Source organism: Bombus huntii, chromosome 3 (assembly GCF_024542735.1).
Source record: "Bombus huntii isolate Logan2020A chromosome 3, iyBomHunt1.1, whole genome shotgun sequence".
Classification (NCBI taxonomy): Eukaryota; Metazoa; Arthropoda; class Insecta; order Hymenoptera; family Apidae; genus Bombus; species Bombus huntii.
Window position 1 is genome coordinate 16,216,191 of NC_066240.1, and position 23,287 is coordinate 16,239,477.

Here is a 23,287-nt window from a genome sequence, read left to right on the forward strand (position 1 = left end):
CAAACGTTTAAGCGTTCTACGAGAAATCTGAACCGTACGCTATACGATAGTTAAAGTTTTTAACAGCGTTGTATAACGTTTGTGACATGTAACGAAGCGTCTAAATTAACGATTAGAATATTCATAAGGAAAGAAATATTCTATGAATATTAATTTTCCTATTAATTTCATGCGTAACTCGTAAATGAAATTTAGTTGGCTTGTGTCTTGTTATTCATTGACAAAATTCTGCATTCCATAGATGTAATAGGATTTTGAGGTATATGTATAATAGGATTGACAAGCGCCTGAATGAAAGTGATAGGCTGGAAAAATATTCGTACAAATTTATGCTCGATTCACGCTTGACCTAAATCAAAAGATATTTCTGTCTGACAGATCCTCACAAACCCCCGATCAATTCGTCTCACGCTATCTCTTATTTGAGTCGAGAAATTTTTCAATTCCATACTTTATCAACATCTTCATAATTCCAAAAATGTTGCCTGTCATGAAATAAAAGTATTAATGTCGTTCAACTATTACTCTTTAATACCTTTTCACAGAACTTTGTCGATCAATCACCTATGTTTAGAAACATTTTTGATTGTCAGGTGACAGTGGACTAAGAAACTCACCAAGAATATACTTATCGAGACATCCTTTAGTGACCTCCATATAGAATCGCATGACGTTAGATCAAGTACGATCATCTTGATGGAAAAAACGCGGATATTAGACAAAAAGCAAATGGACCGAAGGATGAAGGATATTTTCAAGAAAGAAATCGTTGCGTTTGCGACGTGAGAAATCTCGAGTCGTCAGAGAATTCACCAGTCGACGGGATATTGTCTGACGAATGCCTCTGTCCTGTTGTCAGCCGGGTCGTCAGATCGCGAAATCACGCCGCTGATATTTTGTCGTGGAATATTTTGGATTGGAGCGTGGATAGATCGGGGTCGAGGGTGCTCCTGTCGTACGCTCGCGCGCGCACGCCTCTCGAAGGTACGGTTTTTCGATATCCAGAGGTAACGCCGGAAAAAGCAGGTCGTGTCGGTCGTAATCGATAAGGTATTGCCGTGCGAGAAACTCGAAAACATTTAAAACAACTTGGCCGCCGAACGAGAGGCTACAAATATTCGATCGGTGAGAAAGCAGCTTGGTTCTTCAACCTGCTGATCCTCGATACGATTGTATTCTCTGGCTATTTACCGAACGAACGTTACCCAGAGTCTTTTAAATGTACCGAAAACTCGACGATTTAGCTTTTGCGGGCAATGATCGAACGAAATAAGTCTGAACGTAGATGTAAGGAAGAGAAAAGCAAGAAAATTTATCGTATTCGGTTGCTTGAGAAATTTGTGGCGCGATTTAATCTTTTTAGAATCAAAAGTTTTTTGAAACATCGGAAGAATTTCTTTTTTTTTTTTTTTTTTAATAATTATTAAATCCTAATTTAAGATCTTTCAAATGAGTTTGCGCTTGGTAAAATTGATTCTAATTGTAATGGATTTTGTCTTCTTTAAAAAAAGATTGGGAAAGTGTATTTCCATTATCAATAACTGAAAAGGACTATTTGCTTCACAGTGCAAGATACGCTTGGTAAGCCTAAGAGAGTTAATCGTTTCTAATAGTTTGTCTAGTCTTAAATATATCTTGGGATTAAGTGGGAATGCAATTAATCGTTCTTTGATCTGAAAAATATTCAAAGTGGTTTTATTTCGATCAGCTCTCAAAAAATGTGTCGGTGACGTTAATTGAATATTTTACTGAAGAATTTCCTTTAATCCTATATCGCGTTAAGTGGAGAGAAGATTGTGGACTTTTCTACTCGTGCTTAATTGGCTGACACGTTGGTTCTCGGTGCAGGATAAGAGGGTTGTACGCGTTTAATCCAAGCCCACCTAGGATCACCGTCCATAAATCAAGATGATCAAACATGTCTCGACGAGTAAAGTGTAATGATTATGATCTACAAGTGAAAGTGTCGTGTAGATAGCTTCTTGTAATGAATCTCCTTTATCAACGTATATAGTTCTACACTCGAAACATGAAAAGACATACAGAAATCGTTCGATAATTGCACAAAAATCGAAAGCCCAGTGTTGCAATTGCGCAGAATTAGAAACAATTTGATTCCGTGAAACTGAAATCCTAGATGTATCGAATATAGAAAGAGAAAGAGGAACCGAGGGTCGAAACGTTCGGCAAATTTTAAAGGCTCGCGACAAAATGAGACTTTTAACTCAAAAATCAACATTTTTTTTATTTTCGATTTGTCATCAATGAAACTTCTACCAACACATTTTTTACATTTTCCTAATTAAAATGACACCATACATCACTTTTTACCTAATAAATAATAATTAAGCACATATCATTGAGTAAATACAATTCAAATTATATCGTTTTTAGTCTCATTTTAATAAGGAAGATCTCATTAATACGTTAGTACAGGTTTAATTTTTAAAAGGTCAAAAATAAAAAAGTTTTTCTCTCGGATTAGTACTGAGATACATTGTACTCAACGATACCTGACGTTGAATTATGTCACAGTACTCGATCATAGCGGGCTGTCAAGTTTCTTGGTGCAACCTCCTCCTCGTAGGGAGGATGCCTACTGTGCAATTATCGAATGTTTCCTGTAGTGGAAAAAATTAAAGATATTGGAAAGATACCTACGCCATCCACAAAGGCGATGCCGGATGTGCCGTGAACATAATGAACGTAGAACAACAATTTACATCTACAAAACATTGCAATGTACCTTTTCACAGGGGAACATGGCTCGAAAAATACAAATCTATTTTGTTTGAAATAAGAGATTCGATCGTAATATTTATTTGTGTGATTGAATTTAAATAAAATCTATTACGAATAGAGCAACGTATGTATCTTGTAAATTAATTGTAAAATAATTACTATATAGAGAGTTTCGAAATTTTATCATAAGAAATTTTACGAAAAAATGTTTGATGTTTCAGAAGTTATAACCATTTTCGTAAAGCGATACAATATAGACAGAAGCCTTAAAATATATCGGCTACACGTATCAGTTTTTCCGCAAACAGCCCGGACCGTGATGCGTTAACGTTCTGTTATAATATTCTTTTTGTATATCCATCACGAAAGTGTATCATAATTCTAGAATTTTATGAACGTCACGATCAAAATTTAAAAATTTACAATTTACATCGAAATTTGTAATTACTAAATGCGAAATCTTCTCGATGTATTGTAGTAAATCGGACATATTTAAAATTAACTTACAGATACGATCTGTTACAAAGTTCGTTCAATTTAAATCTAATCGGTGTACGGAATTTTTGATCGAAATTGAAGCTTAGCCTTGCTTCCGAAAAATTGAAATATAAACGAAGATAATACACAAAAGTCTTACGTGTACGTATGTGTATCGATCCACCTATATTTAAAAGTACTACAGTGAATAGTTTTGAATTATTTTTTCATACTTGTACGTATCTATAGCCTATCCTCTGGTGATTTGAAACTTTTACATTCTATGGAAGGCGTACATCAATTTTAGCAGCAGCTAAAATTTTAGGATCAGCCGGGATATTGGGACAGAAATTCATACAAGATATGGAATCTAGAGCTCGCGTATGCAAAACCAGATGAATCTGCCTCGATCAAAATTGAAATACATCCAGGTGCACTGGTCGCATGGCATTAATTATTGTGATATAATATAGGAATTCTTCCAAAAACCGCTATTTTGTTATTAAGTTAAATGACACTGTATCACGGAATTAGAGACAATTAAGAAAGGCAAACGTTTAATTAACTATCAGTGCCTTGTCAATTTCAGTTTTTTTTAATTCTAATTTTAGCACCATCATACGATTAAAAGCATACAAATTTTATGATATTGAGGTGCTTACTTTTTCCTCTTTCTTTTAACATAATAATTGATTCTTGAAACTTTGGTCGCTTATAAAACTAATTAATATATTTAATACTTTTATTTTCAATTCTTTTCTTTCCTTCGTTATGTTTCATAAGCGTCTATTTTATTTATTACCCTTCTTAACATTAGAACTCTGTCCGCTATCTTACAGCCGGTTAAAATACCCGAGGGACTGTGACACGAATATTTTGTGACTCGAGACAAATTGCTACGATATTATTTGCATAATGAAATTCATGAATTTTCTGTCGCCGATTTTAATTGCGAATGACGAATAATGAATTGGAATATGAAGTAAAACGGATCTATTGTGTGTAAGTTGAATATCGATTTCACTGCAAAACGAGATGATATTCTTCGGCAACTCGGACAGTCTATCTGAATACGTCAAATAAAACATAAAATAAGAATTCGATATTCCTTTCAATATTTTCACTTTGGTGTTTTGAAATCTAATGCCATGTTCCATTACGAAGAGTTTACGAAATTTTGAAAAGCTAGACAGCTAAAATACGTTTCCTTGCTAAAACGAGAGAAATTAATACGGTAAGTTAAAACGTTATACTGTTGCTCTTTCCCCACAACATTTTTGCAAAAAATTAACCAACCTTTGTTGATGAAACAAGCGAACAAGAATCGAACGTAATTTATATGCAAACTGTAGTCGGTATCACACAAACTCTTCCATATAAATATTCTTTTGTTCGGTATTCCGATAATAAACAATCGCTCTCATAATTACAAGTTTTCATATATTCCGAAAAACTGTTATTCCAAGGATATCCTTTTCATTGTATTTATAACAATCGCGGAATAACCACGAAATAAAATGATGAATTAGGTTGTATAGTAAGTTCGTTTTGGTGTCATATTTTAAGAACTATCGTAAAGTTGTTACTTATATTGACTGTAGAGACCGATCGTGCTAGTAATATGGGTAAACGTTGTTCATAAGTGCATCAATAGCATAACTTTACATTAATAGTATACTTAAATCATTTACTAATAAATACGTGAAATATCAATTGTTTCGGTATTTATAATTTTTCTTATGAGTAATCATCAAATAACTTAAACGATGTAAAGATAACGAGAAAAATTTTTTGATAAAAGGAGGAAAATTTTAAAATCACAGAGTAGGTAAACCACATAATTTATTTGTAACAGATATACAACAAACTAATCTTTACGTAATGCGTTGATTAAATAAATGTTATATAATTATCTTTAACCTCCCTTTTTTTTAATGCGAGCTTATCGCACTATCTAATAGAATACAATCTAAAAGAAGAGATGTGAAAGAAGAAAAGAGGAAAGTAACGTTTAAAGGCTAACTAGAGAGATCGAAATATTCCGTATGCTCGATAAATATGCATTCGAGTTCGTTTGATTAATCGAATTTCGAACAGACGCCTCGCTAAGATATTAATGAATTTTCCGCTGCGGGATTAAACAAATTGGCCGTCTCCGCGAAACTGACGAGCAATCGACATGGGATCTTGGCCGTTTGAATAATTGAAAAGGGGCGAAGCCGAGCGTGTTGGATCAGAAATCGCTGAAATGAGATTAATTAAGCTCGGTACGCTTGTCCGCTCGCGCACACAAAATGACAGCGGCAGCGTTAACAACGTGTAAAGTGTATTATACGCCGAGTGTTTAAGTGGATTAGTTTCTAATTTCAATCGGAAGTTTGACTTGGCCGCGGCGTTCGCGTGAATCCGCTCGATAAATGCCTGCGATTAGCCCTTTAAATATTGTACATGCGTATACAGTAACTTTCAGAAGAATCATTATGGGCACTTGGATCCTTTCGACTACGGGCAAATATTCTATTTTTAATATTAAGTTAGAAAATTAATTATGTAATTCGTACTTAGGGATTAGATAACCTGATAACAAAGAATTGAATTACGCTGCTAGAATATTCCATCAAACATCCTTTTACATGTATTTTGCAAGTAAGTTACATTTTGTTGAAAAGGGAGCCTTATATCGTTAACGTGTTATCGTTAGACGTATTAGCTACAAAAGAAAATGCTTCCTTTGCTTTACATGATTTCCTTGTTTTATAGTAACGTAGACACGTTATGAACAGAGTAAATACTTTTCTTATTCTGCATCGCTCTACAGCATAGAAAGTCAAAGTCCCAGCTTGATTCTTTAAGGTCCACTTTCGTAATCTGATACCGACTTTATCGCGGATTAACTTAAAGCTGTGTAATATTACGTATCTGGTCTTTGTATGCTTAATCCCCTGTTATAAATACATCGTGATATAATTTTACAAACTTTTATACGATGTCGTATTAAAATAAAGGATGCTGATCTAATTCGAAAACACGCGTTACTTGATCTTTTCATTATAATGTCATACGACATAGAAAAAGTTACATACTTATTATTATAACTGATACTATGAATATTACTTCTATAATTATATCGTTGTATTGCCAAGCAATCTATCCAACCCAATTATTAGCTTTTTTATTTCTTTCGTCAAAATGGAAAATTGCTATCAAGCGTAAACTATTTTTCTCGTTTCATCGAACAATGGAAAAAGTTAATCAATGTCTGTTGCCGTATGTAAAATAGAAATAAATAAATTTAAATAAACAGTGATGGCCACTAGGTGTATCCACTGGCGCCACAGATTACTGGCCATCTATAGAAACCGCTTAAATCCCAAGTATTCAGCACTCGAACGATAAAAGGCGCCGATGGTACTTGATTGGACGTTTTAATTGCGTTTCGTTAATTCCAGTGTGATTAATGCAGCGATCGCGAGATTTCAAATTTCGGTTCGTTGCCTATGAAATGAGGTGGTAATTTTTATAAAACCTTTAACAAAGATGTGTTTAAATTTAGAAATACCTGTTCCGTCTATTCGTACGAAATTGTTCATATTTATAAAAGAAAGATCAAATATGGATAAATATGATTTTCTTAGAATACGCACGGATATTTTCATGTATTTTAAACGAGTCTATAAATTTATAAAAACATTCGTTTCGTATGAAAAGATAACAATTATACTTTTTTACATTACGAAGCCTGATGATGAAGGTATTGGAGAAAAACTTTATCGAAGCTAATTATTTTAAAGCAGATCTATTTTATCTTCTATCTTTTTGCTCGTTATTAAATACTAGTTCGATCAAAGTTGAACGTATCGTGAAAAGAATTTCGCCTAAATCGAAGCTATTAAACCAACTGATTTCAGATTATTTAAATTAACTAACTATTAGAATCTACAAAAATTGAGAACACATAATCAAAGTATAACCCTGTCATTTTCATATCTGAAAAATCATTTCTTCGATATAATCATGTTCCGAAGTTATTTGAATTTATTCGGCCAACATAGGCAGAAACAATTAAAATAAAATTTTGAAAAATATAGATCTATAAATGTAATGAAAAGGAAAGATGTAAAATCTCTCGTAACTGAAAGAAAGACACGAATCGTTATGAGAATAAAATCAATGGAACAACGGTGGTTTTTCAATATGCAGCTGTTGTCCGAAAAAAGACGATGATTAGAAATTACACGCGTGAGCTCTAGCAGAAGTTCACACAGTGTATGTGAATTAATAATCATGGAAGACTGATTTCCTCTCAGAGGAATTAATGGCATACCAGGGGATTAATTCGGTTTGTTTAACTCAGTATCGCCTCGACATTTGGCCTCGCTTAGTTCGCAATTACGTATACCTTGACCTATCCATTTTACGCTGTGTAAATTTAGATCGGTATGTGTAGCGTAAAACGAGCATAAGGATATCGGCGCTATACTGCGCAATATTAGGACTAATTAATTATCCCGTTTGCATCGGTGATACAACATATAATTACGATACCGATACCAATGACGCGCGTATTTATCTATCATATATTATCGGAGCACGATATCGTATCATTGAAACGTCTCTTTATCTTTTAATCGTACTTCGATTTAACCGTTAAAAGCTACAACAAGCGAAATTTCATAGCAGTACGTTTCCTTCTCTATTTTAAGAATCAATGAAGTTAAGCAAATAGAATTAGATGGTTTATGATAACCTTTAAGAGTTAGTATCTTACGCTAGAGGGAAAGAATTATAAAAACTTTCATATTAAAAATACCTTGCATCGATGTCTTTCTATACGCATTACGTATGCTTTTTCCAATTAATAAGAATAATTTTCCTTTGACAATTAACTCGCATTTTACAGATATAGAGATATAGACCTTCCGGCTTTAAATAGACCGAGTAAAATCATTTAAAGAAGAATTCATAGACAGCTAATATCAGCGAGAATAAATTGTCGAACAAAATAAAAATTCATAAAAATTGTCGGAAGTCTGTGATTTTAAAACATAAATTCTATGTATCTTACAAAATACATATTTTTCTGGTAAAATCAAATAACAAATACCCATAGGTACATCGAATAAAGAGAGATGTTAAAATAATTTACTTGTCAAATACCATTCAAAAATATTACTGAAATAATATTATAACAAGCAACGAGTAGAATAACAATTTTAAATAAACATGCACAATATCCAATCTTGTTAATAAATACAACATCGGATTCTTCTAAAGCAGAATTCTTCCCGATTCTCACCATGGAATCCTCAAAAAGGTCTGATTCTAATAATAAATTTCTTTTGTAGTTCAACCCAGACGAGGATCTCGGCTCAGGCGATATCAATAACGACTTGATTGACGGTTTGGAAGACGTTGACACTAATGTGCCAGACGTGAGTTGCGTGATGAAGCTGAGTTCCGCTGAAAACTTACAATACGACGTGCTCACTAATTATTTGTTTCGCAAGCAACGTCTCAACTAACCCGATTGCATTAACACGAACTTCGCTTCGATGTTTGCTAACGAGATATTCTATAAACTTCTCGACCGCGATGTTCTCTCATCTTTGGCGAACAGATTCGAAAGAATAATTTATCACTACGATGTAGGATCGAATGCAAACTTTGAGTAAAAACAGACTGGTTGAAAAGATGAGAAACAATTGTGGTCATGAGTTTTCTAACTTTGCGTTTACTAACGGTTGCGGTAACGATTACTACTTTTCTATTCGAGCAGAAACGACGATTTTCGTTGTAACGCTGCTCTATCGTGTTATTCCGATAACAAACGAGTCTTGATCGCGAGTAAAAAGTTCGATTAACCTTCAATCGATATCATCGAGTCAGCTGATCACAGCAGATATTTAATCGTAATGTATATTTTATATTTCAGGTCAGAGATGCTATTAATTGTCGCATAAAATACAGGAAAACTAAAACAAAGTAAATTAAACCAAGCTATTATGAATCAACGATGACTCAACGATATCAATTGGTTAAATACGGTGCTTTCGTTTTTCATTTCTATTGTACAATTGGTACAACTTCGATTGGTTGAAATACGACAAAACGTAAACGTGGTACCTATATACTTAACACATTCATTGTCATTGATCTTGTACACGGTGCATTTATAACCTGCAACTTGTAACTTGTCAATTTCAAGGATCAAATAATCTATCGTAGATCCTTCCTTTCGCCGATCAATTAGACGTTATTGCTTCATCACCGGTTTTCATTGCTTGAAAATATCTCGGAGCGTTTGATTCAACGATTCGTTTGATCGATTTATTACTCGAAAGATACAAAGAAGAAGGAAAAGGAACAAGAACAAAGAGCTCGCACATGAAACGTTTTAATTGCGACTATTCGAGAGCGATCGAGTTATATAAGACGCTTCGATAACCCACAAAAGAATTCCCTAGGAACCTGTCGGGCGTTAGAAGAAGAACACGGTGATCGCTTTATGAGGATAATCTTTGGAACACCGAGAGAATAATCTTGGAGATTCTGACGAGATCTTGCATCGGTAACAGCGCCGAAAACGCTTCGTTTCTCAGAAAGCTTTCCAAAGCTTCCACCGCCGTCGTCGTTCCCAAAGATTTTCTCTTAATCCAAACGAAGTTAGGGCCATGCCGCGTCGTGACACCAGTTTTCTCAAACTTATCCGACCCATTAAATCTTTTAACGATTAAATTTAATAAGGAGCTGAAAGGTTTGGTCGTTGCCTCTCTTCGCTCGTCATCTATTCTCGCCACGCGATAAAATATGAAACTTGGATCTTTCAATTTATTAAAATTGCTTTTATATCGTTGGATTCCTACGATTATAAATAAGTTTTCAGAGAGAAGAAGGTGAATTTTATGGTTGAGACTGTCGCGGAAGGTTTCCAGAAGAGATACATCACAATTATTTGAGGAATTTAATTGAAAGGATCGTTACTCTATCTTGAAATTCTTGGAAACCAATGAGAACGGAAAATCGATTAATTACTTAATTAACGCCTTTGAATTTCCACTTAGAAGTAGCGAAGAAACGTTTAGCCATTCCAACGAGTCTTCGATCTAAGACAACAAGATTCCAAGAAAGCAAATTCCTTGAAAATAGCTGTGTTACAAAAGGCTTCTTTCAAGGATCGATCACGAGTGCTTAACTGGTTAGACGCAGCAGGAGATTCAATCTCGTGGAAGAGAAATCGGATTATTCGGATGGAATTAGCGAACAACAAATCGTCGAGAGGTGGTACGATTCGAAAACAGGTTCATCAAAATGCAATTGCCTTGGAGGTAGCTCCTTTTCGACTATCCTCCGCAAGCTACACGAACGATGAATGCAAGGAATCGAGCGAGGAATTCACGGAGGGAATTAAATTCTGACTGAACCGAGGGTGTTAGAAAGTTGTAAAATATAGACAGACAGCTCGAACGATGCAGAAGTACAAAAAGATATTTGAAAGACGTAGAGAATAAACGGGGAATGTACGGGAAAGTAGGATCGAAGACGAACTTTGACTTCTGCCACCAAACTATTCACGTTGGCAATTAGACGAGGTGATCTAGCTCTGTCGAAGTTAAACTTGCCAACTAGAATTGACTTCGATTCGTTCTGCTGGCCACAGCGGAGGATCTATTAGGTTTGATCTTCCGACGTTAGCTACCAACGAACGAACGTTTGTTAAAAAGACTCTTCTCGATTCCGGTCAAGTAGATTTTAAACGCGAATTAACTCTGAAGTGAGAGTTAATTAAAACAGGAGTTAGAGTCTTGTAATTTACTCGTAATTACTCGCAGAATAAGAGGGAAATGTATTTAGGTGTTCTAAATTGTTGGAAATGTGAAGTTAGGAAAGTATCAGTAGAGAAGTCGATTATTGGTCGGACATCGGATACACGTACTGTATGTAGGTGACGTTCTATTATCGTTTCTTTCAAGAGTTAATAATATTTTTTGAAAATAGTAAATGAAATCTATCGCGTTCCTTTACATAAATGTAGGAATGTTATATTATTAGTTTGTAGGTAACGGTATGATTAATACAATATCGTTTGCACTCACACGTAATCGAATATAAAACCCCGTTTCACGTATTCGTGACTCACTACTTTCACGACACAACGACACAACGATCTTCACACGACGACGATAAATTCAACTCTGACTCTCTCAACTCTCGTTACAATGTTTTCCATGCTCACATTTTCCCAAACATACCTTGGTAACGCTCACAACACTCTTTGACAACGTCAACATATCTTGACAACGCTAATAAACAATTACCCCTCGCGCCACGTCCTTCCCTGATGTCACACTATCCCACATAAATATTTCTTTTTTTTTTTATTTAGTTGTTTACATTCACAATTTGTCGTGTTTGTTAGGTTATATTCTTTATGAGATCTGTTGGGTGTTTCCTTTTTAGTCTTCTTTCTATGCTCGATGTGTTGATCGTTTCCGCTGCCAGCCGGTCCACATAAACATGATCTTGATTTAGCTACTTTAAAATATACGTGCAATAATGTTGTATGGAAAATTGGGTATGAGATTCACCTTTAAATTCAAAATATATTTATAACGTTCAATTATTTTTATTATCAAGTGACAGCAAAACAAAGCTGGTCTACTTTGTTTCAAACTTTCGGGTTCTAATTTTTAGCTAAAATAAATTTAAATTACTCGCTAGAGTCACTTCCGAAGTTATTTATATTATAGACATAGTTAACCGATTTCGTCCAACGATAGATCTCGTTAAAATTTAATCAACGTGACAAATTCATCGTGTTTCAAGCTCTCGTATGTAACAGAGTTTGAACGGTGTACGATCATCTTTATTATACACAGCACCGGTCAGTAAATATAAACACGCTTTCACCCTTATCTTCCTAGCCAGCAATATGCTATCCCACAATGCAGCCACTGACAAACAATTCTTCCGTAAAAGGGGAACCGCAGTACACAATTCCTCGCTAGATTTAGCTTTGTTGGGCTGCTTTCCGTCTGCTTCGTTTAAATTAAAGTTGAAAGGTCAACATTTTATATACTTTACCTAAATTTGACGAAGCGTGCCATAGAATCCTTTTGCGATTTCGTCTAAAATGTATTCTCTACTTTATTACCGTACTTTGAGCATCTTATACGAGAATTTCACACATTAAGAAATACGAAACTACTTTTTACGATGAAGAATAAATTCCTGCAAGATCCTTACTTTTCGGTTCTTTGTATCTAGATCGCGGATTTTTATGTGCGTCTTTGTCTAAGAAAACAAAAGAATACTTCGTTAGCTTTCATTTCCGTGCGATTCGTTTCAATTTTTTGAAACAAAATATTCTGTAATTATACCGCGAAAGAATCGTATCCTAAAAATCGTGGTTTCCTAAAAATTTCTCGTTAGAACGTTTAAAGAGCGAAACAAATTTCTATTTATCTTCCGTTTCTTTAATCTTATTCATAAAAATATAGACTTTCGTGAAAGTGCCCAATCTATTTGTTGCTTTATTCTCGTAGTTTTATATAGCAACAAATAATTGTGCGGTGATACGAATTCTCTCCGTACAACGTTTATCGCGATATCCGCGTAAGTCTTCGACTCAGAATTAATACTCGAGCTCGATCGAACGAAAATAATTAAGAATACTTTCTTCCAACTTTCTGACACAAATTCCTCTGGAACAGTCGCGTCAATCGAGCCGTTCGGAAAATTCGCTCGTGCTTCCTATCCTCGTCGACTCGTCGAACGAACAAAAAAGAGGAAACAAGAGTCGGCAAAGAAAGAAAAAGAAAAAGGAAGCCGGAGGAATTTATTTCACCCGTGAAATCCTACTTCAGAAGAAAAGCTCCCAGAACGGCGATGCAAAGACGCAGCCGTGCATGCTGGAGCTGATCAGGATGTACGTATACCGGGTGAACGAATTCACTGAAACAGCCTGCGGTTCTTCCCGTCGTTCAGAGCGCGCTATATATTACTGCGATCGGCCATTGATTTCACGGGCGCCTTAAATTTCTACTGTTTCGCGAATGCTCGTGTCTTTGCTCGTTGATGAAACTTTACTCGCTGTAGCCACATGTTCCTCCACTTCTAGTTATTTTAGTAATACATAGATCTGTCGGCAACTGCTATCCGTTTTCTTGAGAAAGGATTTGGAAACACGAAGCTGTTAAAGGCAACTAAAGATAGCGACAGAGTTGATTTCCTCAACTTGCTAGAATAGATGACAGTTCGAAATGGACGACTGCGAAAGTTGATTCTAAGAATGTGCTATTTACTAAGATAGCTATATCGTAATAAAGTTATATTTAACAGAAAGAATTTTACAGTTTAAAGAAATTGTTAAAAAAATGAGAATTTCGAATCGAGAGATGTATATCGTTATATCGTGTTAGAGAATTGTTCTAGCAAATTCAAGATATGGACATGATCGAAAGTACAATGTTTCAAAGCGAATACAAATCTCATTTACTTATGTAGTTGTGGATTTTCGTTTTATTATAGCTTCGCTTATTTGTCCGCTCGTTAAATGTTTCTTTGTTCGTTACAAACAGACATACGTAAAATATAGTTCACGTATAGGCATATTTGATCGGTAGATGAAATCCGTATAAAATATACTCTCTCGTCTAGAGGAATATTTGCGTGCGTGCTTTTACTTGTGCGTACTGCCAGCACGAAATGTAAATTTGCCTTGCTGTGTATACGTAGAAAGACATGAATTACAAATTGCCTCGAACGTGACTTAGATATCCTAGCGATCCGATTAAAATGTTAATTACCAAATAATTTTATGCTTTGTCGGCCAAATGAATCGCTAAAAATAACCGAAGCTCTTAAACGGAATGACAGAATTATTTGTGTTATGAATTTCTGGCGTGAAAATAATTGATGGAAAAATATAAAGGTGTTTCTGTTAAGAAGCACGAAGGAAAATATTTTTTGTTTCGAAAAACATCCTAATGTTCCATTAAATTCGTAAGGAAGAAAATTACGGTCAAAGAAACTTCATTTCCATCTTCCGCGAAATTTAATCTACGATACGGATTAAGAGAAACTGCTGAATCGTTTAATTGCGTAGAATCAAACTTAAATCATATTTTAGAATATTTACGCGTCACTTTGCTATTATATTTTATTATTGTATCATTGTATCGATTTATTCCAATTATTGGTCGCTCGTTTTCAAATCCAAAATGAACAATTTTATTGAATCGAAACCTCTGTTCTCACGATCGAACGGAAGCCACGCGTTTATCGCGTCTAACAACTATAAAAGATAATTTTTATGAAAACAATCACGAGTAGCAATTTAGAGAATCAGTACAAGTCACGCAAATTAATCAATTTGTACTTTTTAAAGAAACACAACGCAAAAAATACTGTAGAATAACTTGAAAAATTCCAGTCATTGTATCTGTGAAAATGTTTCGAATAAATCAACTGTAATTCAATCGATCGAAAAGAGAAACAAAATCTGACTATAGAAAGCTAAAAAACAATCGAGTATCGACTTTGTACAATGCAACAACGTTTTATAGGAAAATATCAGACGCAATATCAGTCGTGTCCAAACATTTTCTTCCAAACGTACCGCGTATTTCCATACTTATTCCGTATTTCGATCAAATACGAAATAACACGTAACTACTGGTTCTTGTCAGAGAAACGATATTCAGTTGGAAATCTTTTGTCGTTTATACGCGACGAAACGCAATTTTGTCGGCAAATAAAGATTTTATAGAAAATCGTGAAGTCGGTTTAACGCCCCCCGAAAGCGTCGCTTAAAGGATCCCAGGAATCATAAACGCGGAAGATGTTGTTGCATTATATTTCCCATGAGAATCCAAAATCCGTGGAACCCCGTACGCGTCAACTTGATCCGATTTGCCTAATGTTTTCCAGTTTATACGGCGTTCGCGGCGAGAGAAACAAACGTAAAAAAATTATCGCGACCGTTTATCATTCGTGAATTATAAAGCATGGTGTGGCATGAGGAACAAAAGAGTTGAAATGAGGCGAGACCAGGGAGAATTTAATTCTGTTTGTTTGTTTAAAGAGACGAGAAAACAACTTCAAACTTCAACGGCGTTCTCCAAATATTTACAATCGCAAAATACAAATATTTATTATCGCTGTTAATTTTATAACAGTGGCTTGCGACTAAATTTTAGAATGAAGTAACCGATATTAACTTTGCGAATTAGCTTATGATTCCATATAATATCATGTATTTGATCGAACTAATTTCCAAATGATTCAACGCACCTTCCCAATGATTAACTAGTTCCATTATTCCAGATTTATAAGAATTATCGATTATAAAATTAAAAAATTTCGAATTTAAGAAATATAGATCACAACAACGAATTTTTTTACATTTTTCAAATCTTATCTTCAAAGTCTTAAGGTTAAGAGTATCGAAAAATGATAAATGCAAAGATGATCTTGTATTGTAGCACCTCTTACGTGACATTAAAGGGAATAATCGATCTAAAATTTTTGATAATTTACGTATTATATATTCCTACGTGTTATTAAACATATTAAATAGTACATTATTATTCAAATAACAATAACCACATGCAGAAGTAAATCAATATTAAGCCAAAGAGAAGTTTCAGATATGTCAAGCGGAAAATCAACGATAAATAACTGTCAACGTGCGGTTCGGCTCGATAAATCTGCACCGTTGCTAATAATTATTGGAAAGTAGTTAGGCCAAATATGTGCTAACCGTTCCGCTTGATTTAACCGAAAATTCATTAATCACCGTCTACGCGTGCGATATCATTCATTTTTCGAGAGGAAAAAACATACGACTCGAAAAATTGATCCTTCAATTTTAAACGCTCTAATTAATCTCTAAAGAAGATACTCGATAAAAACTATAACCACGCGATGCCAATAGTCAATCATCCTCGATGAAAAATAGCGTGCTTTTTTGTTCCACGGAAAGTGATTCTTAAAAGGGTACAAAAAATATTGCAATCTTTTTTACACCGCTCTTTTTCTTGTATTTAAAAATTCTTAAAACCTTTCCGCGTATAACTACGATTTAAAATTACAATTCTTGTTCTAGAACTTCGTTACAGAAGAAAGCTTTCGCTACAGAAAATTGAAATATTTTAACGAAGTTACCATTCGTATGTTTAAAATCTTTCTCTAGTAAAAACATAATACGTAGCAATTGTTAAAACGTTGCATTGTGCAGTACTGCAATACTTCGTCGGTTATACTGAATTGTACGTATTCTAGATATCTTACTTTTCGAATATCGTATCTTATATTTTATGTCTTAATGTCTTATTTATTTTTAGAAAACAAATCAGTTTAAAATACATATTTATACTATATATTTTATCTAGAATTATCAAAAACCGAATAGTCTCAATCAAACAACTCAACGACTCGTTGAACTAATTTCTGCTTCTCTAATAACTAAACGTCCTCGGAATATTTCTTTGTGCCACTAACTTGTGCTTTTAATCATTTTCTAACGACACGGTATATTAACCACGAACTCGATAGCAAATCGCCGAGGATGGAGTGATTTCTCTGCTTTTCCCATCGCAAATAAATAGAGGCAACGCAATGTGCAATCAATCACGCCCACCCATAAGCGATGAAACTTTTACGCTGTTCGTTTTTCGTTTTAGCTTTCTCCTCGCCTTTTTTTCTTTCTTTTACCATATAACGACATATAAATCACGGTTAGTGTTCTTATTCAACGTTTCTTCTTACCATCCGTTTTCAGATCGGACGAGACGATGACGAAGACAGAAGCGAGGAAAGCAATCCACCGCCATTCATCACACCCCCTCCTCCCAATCCGGACTGTGAGTAATCGCGAGGAATTTGCGAGTTTATTTAATCATAAGATCACAGATAAGAAATACCCTGACTGATGGCGACGACGTTGAAATTCCATTAAATGGCGTTTTCTTTAATCACCGAACCAAGCCTCGTTACGAGCATCCTTTGTCGATAATATTCCAAAGAATTTTCTCAAACTCTCGAACGAAGTTATTAACTTCTTTGTAAAAAAAAAGTATTTTGAAATTTCGTTCGTAGAAGATTTATATATCTCCTTCTGAAAAGTATGTTTGAAGCTCGTTGGAAGCTTAGATCGTGCGATACTTTCGTCTCGCTTTCTTTCACTTTATCAGATATTTTGATCGAATATTTCAAATAAACATCAATACCAACAGCGTTGGTTTTATCGAATGTATTGGTCGACAAAGAAAAATGCTTGGCTAAATTCCTTTTATAGACGATATATGACAAGCGAAGAGAGTGGATATGTGTTATGATCCGTTTAGATATGATTTATAACGTGTTTTTCTTAAATTTCTTAGACAAAGGGCCGAAGGGTGAGAAAGGCGATAAAGGAGACAAAGGAGAGAGCGTTAGGGGACCTCCGGGTCCACCTGGACCACCTGGTCAAGACGAGGTAAATATATAATTCTACCAATACTAATCAAGTAAGACATATTGAACGTTACTACATCGTACAATATCTAATAATATTTTTATAATCAAACTTCAAATAGGAAAAATAAATTTCACGATGGATTCACAAATTAGAGAATTTTGAAAACAAAAAAAGATATACGAACGCTTTCATCAAATTTTCACGATTATAGATGGTTTCTAAAAATGATCAAAGGTCAATAGCGTACAAGCCCACAAAATATTTATCGATTGAGTCAAATTCCAAGGAATTATCTCTCCGGTAAAGATGATTTAAAAAAATAGAAACAATTAGAGGACCCAGAACCGGCTTTAAACTCGCGCGTATTCCCTTTACACACTAATCAGTAATTTCCATTCGTTCTAAAACGTGGAATTAAATTTAAGGTAGGATTTAAAGTTCACTCGTATCCGGCATCGCTTATACGTACGACTGTTACGTAGCACGTAGAATGCATAAATGTCCGCGTAATTTATGCAAATTGTATACACCGAACTATATTATATACCCAGTGGCATATCGCATGCGTTATATCGGGTGTATGTATCGTACCGCACCGAAGATGTTCCATTAGCAATCCTTACACAAACCGCTGGACTTCCTGTTGTTATAGTTCAGTAGTCTATACACGTATAAAGGCAGGCTGAATGCGTTGTGCATATTACAGGATTACACGCGTTTGCATCAGGTTTCGCTTACGACCACGCGTTACTGCACTGTTCAATTATGAAAGAATATCGAATGACCTAAATACTGACGGTTTAATGTCATTCAACGAGGAACGTCATAAAGGAATAAGAAATTAAATAGAATTATCGTTGAAACGATCCCATTCAAGACCGAGAGATAGAAATCAGAAAGAAAAATAAGATTGATTATTTTTTGTTGCGACACATGTTGTTTATCGCTTCGTAACATATTTCCACGGATGTAGATTTTATTGGTATTTTCAGCGTTCGCCAAGTTTCATTACAATAAATGAATAATAATCCAGCAGTAAGTACGTGTATTAAGGGAAATGGCGTGTGTATCGATTTAACGCTATTCCATAGACTTGTTGAAACGACATCCATCTTTTATGATGAAGCAATGACGGCAGTTTAACGTACATTACGAATGTTACGATTCGTTGGACGTTTGCAACGAACGAATATATTTTCATAATTTGAGTCGCTTCTTGCGCTAAAAATTAACGATGTACGGTAATCTTATTATATACCCGATTCATCGCTTGATCAGGTAATCATTGTATATGTATATTTTCTTTAATATATTTGAGACGTTCTTTAACACACGCTGCGTTTGCTCGCGAAAGTATTTCGACAGTTACCATAGAAAACTTTCACATCCATATTGTATATGTCGTATGAAACTTTTTGAAATTTCACAAACACCGTAATATATTAGCAAAAGGTATTTACGAATATAAAGGAAGGATCTAAGAGCTATTTATTAAGTGATCGAATACTTTCGTGAGTTTGTTATGCATTTCGATTATTAAAAAAGTTGAACGTTTCGAATTCTTGATTATTTAAAGCGCAACAGGGGTAGAATCGAAATAACCTTTGAAACCATCCCCTTTATGAAAATATCCATTTATGAAGTACTTAAGTAGGTACAGGAATCTGTACTTAACGGCAACGAAGATCCAACGCTAGAAATCTCTCATTATTCGAGATATATACGAGTGCCGCACACACGCGTATTTCAGCAATAATAATTCAGTAGCGCTTGTGCATATGAAGCGAGCTTGAATGCATTCCAATCCAGGATCACTCATTTATCTTGCTACTCGAGCAAGCCAATTTAGCCAACATGCTGAAGTACTGGTAACCACTGCATGTAACATTGATTACAGAGAAACCGCTTTCACGATATTCACTATCTTCCGAAATTATCAGCATACGGGTATGAACACGACTGTATTTGTTTAACGCCTGATCCATTCAACCTCTGCCTGGAAAACGCTATAATTCTCGAACCCGGTGGCTCGTGATTCAATGCAAGGAAAAAAAAAGAGATCGAAACAACATCGTTACGTAGAGAATGCACGAATTGGAAAAAATGAACAACGAGCACGATAAAGTTTAATTAATATCGGTAAATTTCGTTTAATTGAAAGTTGATGAGCGAAAGCTAAGCGGGATGTATATATTCAGAGAAATCAGAGTATATTTAACGATGAATAATGAGAAAGAACTGTAAGGTAGAATGGTACCGTAAAATATTTCTGTGGCTGCAAATGATTAATCTTCGACATTAAGCCTTTCAATTAATTTTAATTCGATGTTTAATCTACAAATCATCGTGTACTGTGTTTTGTAACTGCTGGTACAATCGAGAAGAACCTGATTCTACACGAATACGACATAATTCTGTCTTTCGCCTTATACGAAATAAACATTTCTTTTATGATAATAAAAAAGAAACTTTATATATTAGAAGTAAAATTTGTCGCGTATAAATATCTCGTACCATTCTTTCCTCCGCCTTCTACAATTTGCTCGAAATATTTCTTTTCTTGAAATTGAACGCTAGGGACTCGACGTTACACTTCAAGTTACGCTAAATTTATTCTAGTCAAACGACGTAGCTTTCATATTTTCGATTATCTACTACCTCTCCGCGACCTTACTCCGTAAGATATTAAAACGCATTACTAACGACAAAGTTTTAGAGAAGAATTATCTGTAAAATCGTGTAACAGTATGCACGATGTAAATAAGCAATTACAAAGTCGCAGAGATAGAAGTTTTGTTATCCGGTAATTCGATTAGCTGTTAGGAAAGCAGCGAAGCACGTAACAAAGTTTACCCTGCCGCGAACCCACCGACTGTATATATTTGCAATGACAGACTGATCAAAATGCTGCAGGGTCCACCAGGGAAGAAAGGAGAACCCGGCACGTGCACCTGCAATGCAACAGCCCTGATGGCATCCTTTACGATGCCAAAGATGATCCAAGGACCGAAAGGAGAACAAGGAGTGCCGGGGCAAGAGGGGAAACAAGGCCAAATGGGGCTGACGGTATTGACGCTTTGTAAAAACCAAACACATGCTTCGGAGTAAAAAACAAAAGAACGCAAGAAAAATCCAATGATGTTAACCATCGAATAATCGTTATGTTAAATAAAGAATGTCTTTTTATAGACGAACCAAGTAATCCCTTCAAAACCTTTGAACCTGTTAATATTATATAAAAGCATTATTCTTATATCACCCATTATATTAAAGATAATATAATATTTTACATGGTTTGTTCGAAATTTATTAATATCAGATCGTGAAGGGTTTGTTGAAATTTGTAACGAACTGTGCAGGGTGCGGCTGGACCACCTGGAGAGAGAGGACTGGAAGGACCACAGGGTCCTAAGGGTGACAAAGGAGACGTGGGAATAGCAGGACCTGAAGGTCCTCAAGGACAGAAAGGGGAACCTGGTCGTGATGGAATACCCGGAGAGAAGGGCGCTCAAGGACCTCCAGGACCGCCAGGAAAGGGTGAATTTTCTGGATACGACGTAAGTAACAAAGTTTGTTCGCAACTGTACTGATTTTAAATTTGGCTGTCTTACGATGAAATGCAAACTCTAACGATACGATCGGTTACATCATTAGCTTTCTTTTACGCGAATTTTCCTAACTGAATAAAATGATTGAAAAGGTTTGTTCAATACATATTTGATACAATATGGAACAACTATTGAAGTATTACGATACTGTTTATATATTTTTGAGTAAATATCTGATATAAGATGTTTGATGCTTTTGTACTGAGACTCGAGTAAATATATAATAGTTACTTAATAAATTACATACTTGTATAAAAAAAGGATGACATTTTTTCGGTACTATAAAGCCAATGGAATTTTTTAAGAAATATGTTATAAAATATTTTCATAACATTTACGATTATATCGACATACCAATCAGCGTCGTATCATATGATTTTCGTTTCGTGTTTTCGTTGTCGATTATTTCGTTTAATACAAACTTATTGACAACTGGCTGAGAAGCTCCGAATTTCAATTGAACTAAGCTCTCGGTACCGAAAGTGCCTGACATACTACCTTTAAAGAACATCCCACTTGAGGGTCCATGCTTCCTATCATAAACCCGTTCAATTATCATTCCAATGCGGTCTCCTAGCAGCACGGAAACTGAATTTACATCCCGGTTGAACCTTCCCCAACCATAAACGCGTGCGCGTTTCAGTCCAATATGAACTACCCCGATCTCTCGTATACCATAGAGTGAGAGCGATTCCTAAGCAAACAAGAATATTAAGCACCATGGATGGTATAAACAACGTACAACTTCGTACCATTAATTTCTCTGTCATTCTTGCAAAATATTCGCAAAACACTCGCAAAATATTCACAAAATATTCGCAAAATACTGACGGAATATGTACTCGCAAACAGGCAACTTGCAAGGCAACGCGTTTTAATCTTTAGCTGTTCTTTTCAGAAATATTCATAAATATACATAGAAAAGATACATAGTATACATAATACACATCATGCATGCCACAATATACGTCACGATATACATCTTGCATAATACATCCTATGTAATATGACTTAATGTTTCTGATATTTGAAGATATTCACGATAAATTTTTAACGTATCAGTCACAATCTTCGTAAGCTTAATACATCAAGAACATATATTAATATTAATCTTTGTATGATATTTCCATCGAAGAAGACAAACATCATTTCCATATCTTCAAATTCCACTTTTAATCGCACAAATAGAATTCAACGTATAAAATTAACATACTTTATTACAAAATCCAAAGGATTATACATATGCGTCGCGTCGTTATATCTCATATGCGTAGGCAAGACACAGAGGGGCAGTACTTGGCGCTTCGTGAATTCCCCGTAACTCTAGGAAATTGACAAAAGTCCCTGGATACCTGACCGCTGCCCTGGCTCTGGTCTGTCGCGACATTCTTGGACCGACATACTTACGTTGCACGTTTTTACGGCATTCGATCGCAACTATTCAAGCTTGTAGACGAGCAAGGATAACGAGAAATTCGTTGAATGGAAATGGAACGCGATATCGGTCCGCAGAGAATAAGTAGCCATGCATGTGATAAAGGTAGAACCTTTTGCATCCACTTCTCCTTCTTTCGTCTTCATTTTTTCGCAATCTTTTCGTACATTTCTCTTTTAACGACCAAGTGGCCCTCGGCTTTCTTCGTAGACGAATAAAACAGCCGAAAATGTTAAGACGTTATCAAAAGTTTAAGCCGCGTTCATAATAACGATTCCGATGTTATTTTTTAGTTCTAGACACGTTTTTCTATACGCATATCTATCTTATTTATCTTTGTTTCGTTTATTGCCAGGAGAGCTTCTAATCTTCTAGGATTAACGAAACGTTCCGAGATTCTTTCTATTTCCTGTTTTCCGAACGACCCAATAGTTTTTCATGCAACCTTACAACCGCACAATCCACATTTTTTTCTTCTTAACGATACAAATACTAATCCTACTTGTACGAAGGTTCGCGACGCAACGAAAAGGAAAAAAATAGAGAATTGAAGAAGAAACCGCGCGT

At 35.2% G+C, this 23,287-nt stretch overlaps 1 protein-coding gene across 3 annotated transcripts in view; it reads left to right on the plus strand.

Moving 5' to 3' along the window:
- Positions 1 to 23,287, plus strand: part of LOC126863966 (collagen alpha-1(XVIII) chain) — a 344,993-nt gene that overhangs the window by 303,475 nt on the left and 18,231 nt on the right. For 2 of the 3 annotated variants that reach the window (XM_050614761.1, XM_050614762.1), the window contains exons 7-11: positions 8,565 to 8,651; positions 17,000 to 17,081; positions 17,601 to 17,695; positions 20,591 to 20,743; positions 21,037 to 21,234. In XM_050614761.1, the coding sequence (XP_050470718.1) occupies positions 8,565 to 8,651; positions 17,000 to 17,081; positions 17,601 to 17,695; positions 20,591 to 20,743; positions 21,037 to 21,234 (615 nt within the window). The remainder of the gene's footprint in view (positions 1 to 8,564; positions 8,652 to 16,999; positions 17,082 to 17,600; positions 17,696 to 20,590; positions 20,744 to 21,036; positions 21,235 to 23,287) is intronic. The other variant, XM_050614763.1, reaches the window with a different exon arrangement.